The sequence below is a fragment of the Tachysurus fulvidraco genome, chromosome 26 (genome assembly GCF_022655615.1).
Source record: "Tachysurus fulvidraco isolate hzauxx_2018 chromosome 26, HZAU_PFXX_2.0, whole genome shotgun sequence".
Lineage (NCBI taxonomy): Eukaryota > Metazoa > Chordata > Actinopteri > Siluriformes > Bagridae > Tachysurus > Tachysurus fulvidraco.
In genome coordinates, this window is record NC_062543.1 from 1,917,893 (window position 1) to 1,930,392 (window position 12,500).

General features: G+C 40.6%; 1 protein-coding gene across 2 annotated transcripts in view; it reads left to right on the forward strand.

The window, feature by feature from the left end:
• Nucleotides 1–12,500, forward strand: part of LOC113636578 (astrotactin-2-like) — a 369,910-nt gene that overhangs the window by 199,253 nt on the left and 158,157 nt on the right. For both annotated transcript variants that reach the window (XM_047809140.1, XM_047809141.1), the window contains 3 exons: nt 7,100–7,184; nt 7,649–7,723; nt 11,415–11,552. In XM_047809140.1, the coding sequence (XP_047665096.1) occupies nt 7,100–7,184; nt 7,649–7,723; nt 11,415–11,552 (298 nt within the window). The remainder of the gene's footprint in view (nt 1–7,099; nt 7,185–7,648; nt 7,724–11,414; nt 11,553–12,500) is intronic.

A 12,500-nucleotide genomic window follows, 5' to 3' on the forward strand; every position in this document is an offset into this window, starting at 1 on the left:
ATCCTGCCTCGATGCCCGATGACTCCTGAGATAGGCACAGGCTCCCATGTGACCCGAGAAGTTCGGATAAGCAGATGAAGACAGAAGGAAGTGCAGAATATTTGGGGGCACGGTGGCTTAGTGGGTAGCACGTTCGCCTCACACCTACGGGGTCGGGGTTCGATTCCCGCCTCCGCCTTGTGTGTGTGAATGCATGAGTGAATGAGAGTGTGTGTGTGCCCTGCGATGGGTTGGCACTCCATCCAGGGTGTATCCTGCCTTGATGCCCGATGACACCTGAGATAGTCACAGGCTCCCCGTGACCCGAGGTAGTTCGGATAAAGCGGTAGAAAATGAGAATAAATAAATAAATAAATAAATTCTCTATTATATGCTTATTGTCAGCTCTAGCTTCAGTCCTAGTGTTTTCTCTAAGAATCACCACCTTATTGTTGTTGTTGTTGTTGTTGTTGTTAGCATAATGAGGTCATTATTTTTTTGTGTCACTCTCTTGGCTCTAATCATACATCATACATGTGACCATGGTGCAGGAGAACCTTCCTCTTTGTGTTTCTGTCTCCGTCTGTCGTTTCTGCTATGATTTCCCTCTGGTCCACTACACCTCTCTCTCTCTCTCTCTCTCTCTCTCTCTCTCTCTCTCTCTCTGTCTGTCTCACTCTCGGGAGACATAGCGGTGAGTTAGCTGATGGAAACCTCTTGTTTTTCTCACCACACTCTCGACCACATGTGTGAGGTGTAAGAGGAATTCTGGGCCGGTTGCCAGGTCAATCTCAGCTTCCCGCCGGGGTTTGATTAAGGGGTGAGGAGATGGGGTTAGATCCTCCGGGTTTATCCTACCTCTGAGTCCGGAAAAGCTCTTTTACTCATGGCTTCATAAACGGTTCCTATATTCATCCATCTGTTACCACTCTCTCTACACACACACAAACACACACACACACACACACACACACACACACACACACACACACACACACACACACACACACACACACACACAGTGTTAATTTACCTCAGGCCTTTAATTCCACTTTATTAACCTTAAGTCAAAAAAAGCTTATCTCAGTTGTTACATCAATTTGACATCATAATTAACCTGATGACTTGCTCTCACTGGAAGGAGCCTCTATAAACCCTTATGTCAATTGGTACACAGGTGTCTTTTAAACAGTCATAAAGGGTTTATACAGTACAGGTGTGTTATGAGCTAATGACCACTGCTCTATTCCAGTATATCAAGTTTCCTATTTCAGCTAGCTCTAAGTACGATAAGCGTTACTAAACACAAGTTCATGGCAGTTGTTATAAAGCGCTTATGTAGGCTTCCATGAATATTGTGTCAAACTGCTAAAAAAACTTAACAGGACAGCCGGATATAGATACAATATTCCATTATGGATATGTATTTAGTTTATTGTTAGCCATTATCAAGGGGTTATGAAGGCCTATGTCATCTACTATGTAGGCATATGTCATCACGTTCATCAGGTCGACTGAGATTAAGTCAACACAATTATCGTTTCAGCTAACTCTAGATGGAATAAGCATTACTAAACGTAGCTTCAGGTCATTTGTTACAACAGGCTTATGTAGACAGATATGTGTTCGTAGATATTTGTGGTGTTTTATGTCAGACATTATAATAAGTTTATGTGGGTGTCCATGATTATATGTCATATGTCAACTTTAAGTCAATCACAATTACCATTTCAGCTAGCTCTATTTGGAATAAGTGTTACTAAACATAGGTTCATGTCAGTTGTTACATAGGGCTTATGTACATGTCCACAAATACTGTCTTTTTTATTTTTTTTTTTAAATATGACTCCTGGATATAGATAAAATATTATATTATAAAAATGTTTATGTAGGTTTATGTCAGTAGTATATAGTATATTATGTCAGCATGACATTACCTTTAACATGACAGCAAGATATAGCAGCAGGATACGTTTATTGATGTATAAATATGTAGCTTTTATTCAGAGGCATAACGTACTGTAGGTGTCCATAAGGACTGCCTTGGGTCAGTTTAAAGAACCTGAGAAAACGAGATTGTATTTTTATCTGAGTTTATCAGTCTATCAGTCTGGAATTTATCCTGTTTATGTCTGGTTCATAAACAAGACTGACGTGATGAATCTCCTAAATTTCTGCAGCTTGCATTGATTTCCTTGAAATTGTGTGAAAATATGCATCGGAACAACAACCTCCCCGTTCCTGTGCCTAGGCCATGAACCTTGAAATCGGAAAATTGCCCGCACGGCCTTTAGCGAGATTGGAAAAGCATTCTAATGAAACCTATCATTAATCATGCAGGTCAGACACTGGAGAGAACAGAGGAGAAAATGATTACAGCCTGGCCTCCTGCCTCCCGCCTATTGCCCCTGCCTCTTGCCTCCGCCTCCTGCCTCCGCTGCTTGATAATGATCCACATTTTGCCCTTCATTCAAAATCAAAATAATACAAAGAGGTCTTCACTTGTGTCTTACTGTATAACATCCTGACTCGATGCATTTAAACAGCATCATAAGCATTGTTATAACAGTTCATGAAGCGCATTTCGACTTACCGTAATGTTTATAACGGATTTAAAAATCGCTACCATTTATAAAGGTGTCGATCGTTCTATCGATCAGTTCACATCTAAATTAAAATGATTACTCGATGTAGATGTAATGAAACTTTATGAATGAGTCAGTGCATGTATGTTGTTATAAAGGGCTTATGTAAGGGTCTATGATGTTAAAATTCAACACAAACACAACCGTATTTTTTCCACCGTGTGATTTAAAAGTACCAGGATGGAAACATCACACGCTCGAACAGAAGCTAAGGTTTTTTTGCAGCTGTTCTCACCAGAGCTGTGACTTCAGCCGTTAGAACGACATTAGCGACGTTTCACCTGCACACGTGACAGACGATTTGGTCTGGAACAATCCATCAGAGGATCATCACTCTGTGCACCGAAGCTGCAGCTAGCGCTCTCGGCTAATGCCTGGCTAGCGTTATTGTTCTTGAGATGGCAGTTTTAGCACCTGGCTAACGGCTTTGACCTTCCAGATTGGGGTGAAGGAGCTACATCGGCATGCAGATGAGCTAGTTTTATTAGCGGCAGGCTCGGCTTCTTTCAGACTCTCCGCAAGAACCAGAGGCTAAAAGAAATGTTCAGACTTTCAAAAAGACCTTCATAAAACGTCCTTCTATCCAACCTGCCCTCTAACTTTATTTAAAAAAAAAGGAAGAAGCTCAGAAATGTCATTAAACGTGAAAATTGCTGAAACGAACCCTTTCAGCAGGACGGCGGTGATTTAAAGGCAATCTGCAGGTGGAATCTTTCAGACTGTTGTTGAAAATGTTTTGAATTTCAACCCTGTGAAGTGGAACAGCTCGACACGCCGCCACCTACAGCTGAGTGGAATTTGACAGACATTTGAAAAGGTTTATTTATTAATTTATTTGTTAGATTTTTTTTTTGCATTGAGGAGAGCTAGAACTATCTATTATTTATTATGCCTCCTCGTCCAGTTCAGTGCTTTTTTATTTAAGATTCAAGTCTACGTCGTACCTCATTCTGTTATTCTGTACTTTATGTTTATAAAATATAAACATTGTAGGCTCCGGTGCTGCTGGATTCTTGATTCTGATTGGATGAATGTGAAGGCGTTGAATGATTTGTCACGTTCACAGAAGGAGGCGTGGCCTTGTGCAACTGTCAATTTCACAGAAGGAGGCGTGGCCTGTGTAACTGTCAATTTCACATAAGGAGGCGTGGCCTTGTGTAATTGTCAATTTCACTGAAGGAGGCGTGGCCTGTGTAACAGTAACTTTCACAGAAGGAGGCGTGGCCTGTGTAAATGTCAGTTTCACAAAAGGAGGTGTGGCCTATGTAACAGTAACTTTCACAGAACGAGGCGTGGCCTGTGTAATTGTCAGTTTCGCTGAAGGAGGTGTGGCCTGTGTAATTGTCAATTTCACTGAAGGAGGTGTGGCCTGTGTAATTGTCAATTTCACTGAAGGAGGTGTGGCCTGTGTAATTGTCAATTTCACTGAAGGAGGTGTGGCCTGTTTAACAGTAACTTTCACAGAAGGAGGCGTGGCCTGTGTAACTGTCACTTTCACAGAAGCCATAGCCTTGAAAGAGGTGTGTGCTTTGTGTCTGTCGGTTTCAATGAAGGAGGCGTGGCCTTAATTGCCGTCAGTCCGATCGAAGAGTGCGTGTCCTCTCTCTAAGTCCCTGTCAGTCCCAATGAAGGGGCGTGGCCTCAGTGACTGTCAGTCTAAACGAAGCTGTGTCATTTGTGCCAATGACATAAAATAGCTCCAGGGATAATGAATTTTTCCTGCGCATTACATCATGGTAAACGAAATGATCCGTGATCCCTGGGGGCAAAAAAAAAAGACAAAAAAGTAAAGAGTTCGAAAACGGAACTAAAGTGAACCGATTGTATTATTTTGGTTTGTTTTCTTTTATTTTTTTTCTTCAGATTTATGAATCTCGCAGTTTATATCTTCTGACAGCCCATAAATCAGCTTCCTGTGAGCCACAGCACGTCACACAGAGAAATCTCGGGAGATGTGATTCAGTGCTGAAGGAGTTCAGTGAAACTGTGGAATACAGCAAAGCAATGAGAAATAAACCCGAACTGAACTGAAGAGAAGAGAAAGCAGAATGTAGAGGGGTAAAAAAAAACAAAAAAACACCTGGGTAGGTGGAGTGTGTTGTAAAAGGCTCGGTAGGATGTTCAGTGTAACTCTGATTCTATTTAAGATGCTTTGTGAGCAGAACCGTGATGAGGAACAGGTGGTGCGTATTAGCGGCGTAGCAGCAGGGGACCGAACGGTGCACCTCCTTATAAATAACACACTCTTTTTGATTCCTCGGTGTGAATTTATCTAGGACAGATTGACCTCGAATTCAAAATGGTGTGTTCTTGAATTGTCTATAAAATATAAATGTTTTAAACACGGCTCCGGTATATTTACAGAAGCTCTTACAGAATATCAGTATAAGAAGTTATTCTGAATAAATTCCCATTTAAATAATAAAAAAAAGCTAAATACATAAAAAAAATGAAGTTGAATCTATAAACAGTTAATGTCATAAAAATGAACTATAAAAGAAGCTACATCACTACTACTGTATGGTGTCATGATATCACTATTTATGAATGATTTATGATGTGTTCATAAATCATTCATAAAGACATTATACTCATTATAACCCTTTACTTTAAGGCCCGGAGTTAATATATAGTGTCAGTATGTTGTACAGCCATGCAGTCGATTCCTTTGTTGTTGTTGTTGTTGTTTAGATCTTTTGTACTTATTTGCTATGTCATGTTATTAACATTATATGACACTGACGTATGGCATACATAGCTACAACAGTCTCATGTTCTGTTTTGAGTCAATACAGAAAATGTCATTATTTCCAAAATATATATTATCTTCATTAATATCTACATAGCATGACTTAAGGGGTTATGTCAATCAGACAAAGTAGTGTTTATAACTGTTGGAATAAGAATTTATAAATAATATCACGTCTCATTCAGTTGGGTTCGTGCCTTACGAATGAGATCGATTGTTTCTCCGATCAGGATAAAGTGCTTGCTGGGGGAAAAATATATATATATAAGAGTGAATGAAAGGTTTGTGTCAGTTGTTATGAAGTGCTTAAGTAGATGTTTGTATCAAAGTGCTAAAAGTGCTTGTGATTGGTTTATTATTGAGCAGTTATGATAGTTAAGAACGATATAAAGTTTAGTCTGCATCATGAAGTCAAAGTGTAAGAGGAACTCGGCTAAAGATAAAGAAAGTGGGCTTTGTGCTTTATAAGGAATATTTTATCATAAATAATCAGAATTTAATTCTAGTTATTAATTTTTTTTAGGAATTATTACACAAAACCATGAAATTATCTATCTATCTATCTATCTATCTATCTATCTATCTATCTATCTATCTATCTATCTATCTATCTATTTATTTATTTATTGATCAATTGATTGATTTCTTTCTTTCTTTCTTTCTGACTGCTTGTGTAAAGAGGTAAAAGTTTAGGAGCAAATTAAGCGTTAGGGCTTAAAGGGTTAAAGTAAGTGCTCTAGATCAGTGGTCCCCACCCCCCGGGCCGCGGACCAGCACCGGTCCGTGGACCAAATGGTACCGGGCCGCCCAAGAAACATTAAATTATTTCCATTTTATTTACTGTGGTGTATTTCTCTCGGGTTTGTGCGACTTTCCATGGACGAGAGGTTAATAACCGGGAGCTGAGAGACGTCACCTAAAGCCGCACCGATACCGCGCATGCGCAAAATATCGTGATATCGGGGCCGGGTTTAGGTGACGTCTGGAGCTGAGCGGCTGCGAGCGGCAGTGGTGTTGTAGCTTTGGTGGAGAGAGAAGGTGTGTATCGCTCTTCTCTCTGTTCACCGGTACTTTGTCATGTTTAACAGTGCTTGGTGTACGTGTATATTGTGTTTGCTCAAATTTAACCCACAAATTAGCAACAATGAGCACGAAACAGACGTCGTTAGAAAGTTAGAAACTCTGCCGGTGTTCTGGATTAAAGTCATGGCGGAATACCCTGAGATTGTCACCACAGCACTTACATCCCTATCGCCATGTCCGACATGCTATCTGTGTGAAGCGGGGATGTCTGCAGTGACGGCAACCGAAACAAAACGACGGAATAAACTGGACATAAGCGACACACTTCGGGTGTCATTGTCTCCTGTTACCCCAGATGGAACCGTCTCGTTGTAAAGAAACAAGCTCAGGATTCTCGTTGATTTAGCGTTGTAGTGAGTTAAAAAGGCATGTTTAAATACAATTAAATTGAAATTATTAATTTCAATTTAATAGCCGCCAACTCCCACCCACCACCCCCAGCGGCCCGTGGTAAAATTATCAAACATTGACCGGTCCGCGGAGAAAAAAAAGGTTGGGGACCAGTGCTCTAAAGCTTTATTAGAAGTTGGTGTGTTTGACAGACGAGGGCGGAGGAGAGCGGGGTAAAGGGGGGATTTAATGGGGTGATTTATACCACAGGCAAGATAAATGAAAGTGTGTCACTCTGTCTCTGCTCTTTCAGGAGAATGTAGCTGCCTGGAGGGTTACTCACCTGACCCTGAACACGAACACCTCTGCATCCGCACCGACTGGGGACGGAACGAAGGGTAAGATCCGTAAGACACTCTGTCACCTTAACGCACGGCAAAAAAAATAAAAAAAGGCAAGCAGGCAAAAAAATTATACACATCACCTTGTTATATTATATACTGTATATACAGGACTCACGATCACACCACAGAAGCTCAAAGCTGAATCTCAGAGCTGATTACTGAGAACCTTTATAACTTACCGTTTCTATGGTAACACCAGAAAGTTATAGAAAGTTTATACTGTAAGTTACCTTTTTCCCACACAATGGGAAATGAGTGCTTTAATATTAATCCTATTAATACACGAGAGAATCCTATTAACTTCACGAGAGACTGACTATGGAAAGAGAAGCTTCATGGACCTTCCATAACATTAAAGTAACCATAAAGAGATGAGGTAAAAGAGGAATAAAACACTGGTGGTGTAGTGTTATTGGTTGCTGTGCTTTATTGACACAGAGTCTTAAATCCCCCTGCAGGCCGTGGCCGTACTCTAACCTGGAGCGAGGTTATGACCTGGTGACTGGAGAACAAGCGCCCGAGAAGATCTTCAGGTGAGAATCTTCAGATCACCACATAAGCTTTGTTGAAAGCATCACAATGCCTCAGGGAGTCAAACACAGCCAGACTAAAAGCTCTGAGGCTGTTTGTGAAGGCTCTGAGAGTGCGTTGCCCCCAGACCATATCAACACCAAGGCTGTTCCATCAGGAGGTCCTAATGGAATGCTTCATAATGCATTATAACCACCAATCATAATTAATGTTCAGAGCATTATCACTGTCATGTCACTACCGTTTTAACACTTTCATCGTCAAATGTGCATTTTATACTTAATTGTAAATAAATAAATAAATAAATAAATAAATAAATAAATAAATAAATAGAAATTTTTTGATTGTTTAATTATTTGTGTATATAAAATTCAGGCCACAACAACAACAACAACAACAACAATAATAATAATAATAATAATAATAATAATAATAATAATAATAATAATAATAATAATAATAAAAAGAAAATAAAGAAATAAGAAAATAATAATAAGAAAATAAAATTTTATTTTGATAAATATTTTAATGAACATATGTTTTATTTTTGTAATTTTTTTTATATCCTTTACAAATATTATATTAATTCCAGAATCTGCAGTATTTTGTTTATTGATTTATTCATCTTTTGCTTCATAGAAATAAAAGCTAACCAATGTACTGTAACTAATGTAAACGTTCACATATTTATTTCCATCACCTGTGATTGCTTTTGTCATGAAGGTCACCGTGATCATTTCCTGCCTCCCCAATTAGCAGTGTGTGACATATTGATTAGCAAAGCTACGATATAAATCCATCGTCCTATAATTCCGCAGAGGCCATTTTTCACTCCTTACCCAAGACAAAAGAGTGCTTTAAATTTATTTAGCTCCCACCATACTTACTGGGATGTCATCACTCCGTGCGGTTGATGACACACTCGTTTAATGCACTCGCTCGGTGCTGATTGATAGCGAGGAGAAAGAGCCAATCGATGGGCTCTTCTGTGTCAGCTGATGAGCGAGAGCGGTGCCCGTGTCGCCTAGGTCTTATTTATGAGTGGAAGTGGGCATCGATCTGAGCTGATTGACTGTGGTTGTGTCTATATCAGAGGTCAGGGACCGAGGCGTAGTGCTCAGTGGCCGAGCTTCACTGTCGTTCAGGAGAGAGTGCGCCGTGGATGACGAAGCTGTCGCTCGCGTTCGGTCTCAGTGAGACGCGGTTCAGCAGATTTAGCCTCTATTTCACTTTCTGCTGAAGTGTTATTCTAAATTCGAATTAAAATACAACACTAGAAGTTGTATAAAATATGAACAAAATACATATTAACATACAGCCAGAAAACTGATATTAATACACAGTTGTAATAAAATATTGTATTTTGAGTGATAGCAGCTGTTCAAAACTTTTCTATTTATTTATTTATTTATTTATTTTTACATTTTTATTAGATTAAATCCATTGTTGGTTTGTTTAGTAAATATTGTTATCATCAAATAATTTGTTTTATTTTATTCATTATTAAATACTTAGAATTTTTTATTCATTCATTCATTCATTCATTCATTTTCTACCGCTTATCTGAACTTCTCGGGTCACGGGGAGCCTGTGCCTATCTCAGGCGTCATCGGGTATCGAGGCAGGATACACCCTGGACGGAGTGCCAACCCATCACAGGGCACACACACACTCTCATTCACTCACACACACACACACTACGGACAATTTTCCAGAGATGCCAATCAACCTACCATGCATGTCTTTGGACCGGGGGAGGAAACCGGAGTACCCGGAGGAAACCCCTGAGGCACGGAGAGAACATGCAAACTCCACACACACAAGGCGGAGGCGGGAATCGAACCCCGCACCCTGGAGGTGTGAGGTGAACGTGCTAAATGGCTGCCCACTACTCCGGGTGTGTGTTCACGGTGTGTGTGTGTGTGTGTGTGTGTGTGTGTGTGTGTGTGTGTGTGTGTGTGTGTGTGTGTGTTCACTGCTCTGTGTGTGTACACTTTGGATGGGATAAATGCAGAGAACAAATTCTGAGTATGGGTCACTATACTTAGCCTTATGTCATGTCACGTCACGTCACACACACACACACACACACACTGAACCACGATACATGCAAACGTGCACTTACTGCACGCAGAGTTAGACATGGACGGAGCCAACAACAAGATAAGCCAGAGCCAGTGAAGGGCTGTGATATCTTTGGGAAAACTCAATCTCCAGTCGTGTTTAAGCTCAATTTCCAGTCGTGTTTATTCAGTCAGTAATAAACTTTAATATAAAAGCCACTTCATCTGGCTTCATTTGCATATTGCAGCTTATCAACATTAGCAACTAGGGGCAATAATATTACTCTGACATGGCAGGATACTATTGTAAGGGCAGTAAGTAATTCATTTAGAATAAGGTTATTACATAATGGCTCTGAGATCCAAACACAATACAGTCTGGAAATATAATAACTCATATTACATTAATGGCAGCTTATTTTGTAATGGACTTTTGCAGAGGTTTAAGATATAATAGGCCCTAAAATGAAATAAGGTCTCAGGAGAAACACGAGAGCATGCGGTTGTTGTCGCATCCTCAGACATGAAGGTCGACACGGTTGATCTGAGCGTTATTTTATTACAGTTGTATATTTGATACCATTTCACACATTTTGTACTGAAATGGATTTTATTTGGATGATACGTCAAGAATGCACCAAGTCCATATAAATAGCTTTTCCTATTTTTTTTTCCTATCTTCGTCCAGCTTTTCCTGATGGGGGTGGTGGTGGTGGTGGTGTGGTGGGGGGTTGGTGGACCTGGGATACGAACTCAAACGTTCCAATCATTAGAGCGCACCTTAACCACAGGGATGTGGTAGCCTGGTGGTTAAGGTGTTTTGGACGACCAATCGGAAGGTTGTGAGTTTGATTCCTATATTCACCAGGTTGCCACTGCTGGGCCCCTGAGCAAGGCCCTTAACCCTCAATTGCTCAGTTGTACGGTATAAAAATAAAAATGTAAGTCACTCTGGATAAGGGTGTCTGGTAAATGGTGTAAATGTAAATGTAACCCCTAGGCACAGGCTCCCCGTGACCCGAGAAGTAGACCCGATAACGCAGTAGAGAATGAATGAATGAATAATGAACGTTTTTTTCTCGCATCTGTTCTCATCTGAGTGGTTCAGAGATCTGATGGCTGTAAAGAGCCTCATGAGTCATTTTCATCCTAATCAGCGCATCATTGTGTCTCTTGGCTTTTGGCTTTCGGGGTGGAGTCATCATCGGAGAGACCACGCCCATCAGCGTGGAAGTGTTTCATCGTAGTACGCAGTTGATCAGTTAGAATTGTCTTCATTGTTTTTGTTTCATGTCCCTGACACCAGTAGACGCAATAAACATAAATATCTGCCGTTATAAAGAATGAAGAGGAAGCAGAAAAAGCTATTTCATGCCCTGTAGTTATAAAACGTTCCGCACTCCCACATTTCTAATTCCGTCTTAATATTCTTTAAATGATGCTATTAAACCAGATTAACACTAATCAAATCTGGCTTATGTTATATGACTTTTTGGTGTTGAAAAAAAAAAAAAAACAGCTGTGTGGATAATATTGGGTAGTTGCCATTCCCAGCATGCCCTCTGGCTGTCTGTGTTCATGGCTGAATCCCAGCATGCTCTCTGATCGCCTGTGTTATGGCCATGTGCAGGTCCTCCTACAGTCTGGGCCAAGGCCTTTGGCTGCCTGTCAGCAAGAGCTTTGTGGTGCCACCGGTCGAGCTGTCAATCAACCCTGTCGCCAGCTGCAAGACCGATGTACTCGTCACCGAGGACCCCGGGGACATCCGGTAAGTGTGTGTCTTCATTCAAGTCGATTGAGTGTCTCAGACACCTGCAACAGTATAATTAATACTCAATGTTCCGTCGGACTCGAATCGACCTGCTTCGCAATTTCACTAAGAGTCGAATCTGGATTACAATTTAGGTCCCAATTTTCTTATTTTTATTTATTTTTAGTCAGAAATGAAATTCATACAATTTATACAGTACAACTGGACATGATCTCATACCTAACTGTATCATAATGTTCCTCTGAATATTGTTTCACTTTTCTATTTGTCATGTTTGGAAATCTCTCCTATTGATTCTGCGCTGCATATAAAGCATCGTGTCACCGACCGAGGCTTCGACTTAGATTGTTAGAGATTTTGTGCCGTGGTGGAAGGTGGTGCAGCAGGTGGAGTTGATGCCTCGCGGCTCTGTCGGCTTTCTCTGCATGCTAGTATAATTTTCCCGTCTGGTTTCCTCGCAAAAACATGCTGCTAGTTGGATTGGCTGCTCTAACATGCCCCTAGATGTAGAGTTTGTGTGTGTGTGTGTGTGTGTGTGTGTGTGTGTGTGTGTGTGTGTGTGTGTGTGTGTGTGTGTGCTCCTGCCTCACACCCAGTGGTTCTGTGATAGACTCCAGATTGACCAAGACTCTGACCTGGATAAAGTGCTTACTGGAGCTGAATGAACTTCAGTCCTCTCTGCTTTGTGTGTAAAGAGATTGGAAATGTTCTCAACATGGCCTCGTGCTCAGAAAGGATTCTTGAAGCAGCTTTTATCATGAAATTTGTACTAATTACCAAGCTAAATATCTGCTTGAATGCTGAATGGACACCTGAGAGGATCTTTTTTTTTATTAAGAAGAAAACGATGACCAACAATTTCGACTTCGGAGCATTCGCCTATGTAGATAATACCTTAACTGAAGGGTTCTCGTCTTAATTAGAACATGTTTTGTATTGTATGTC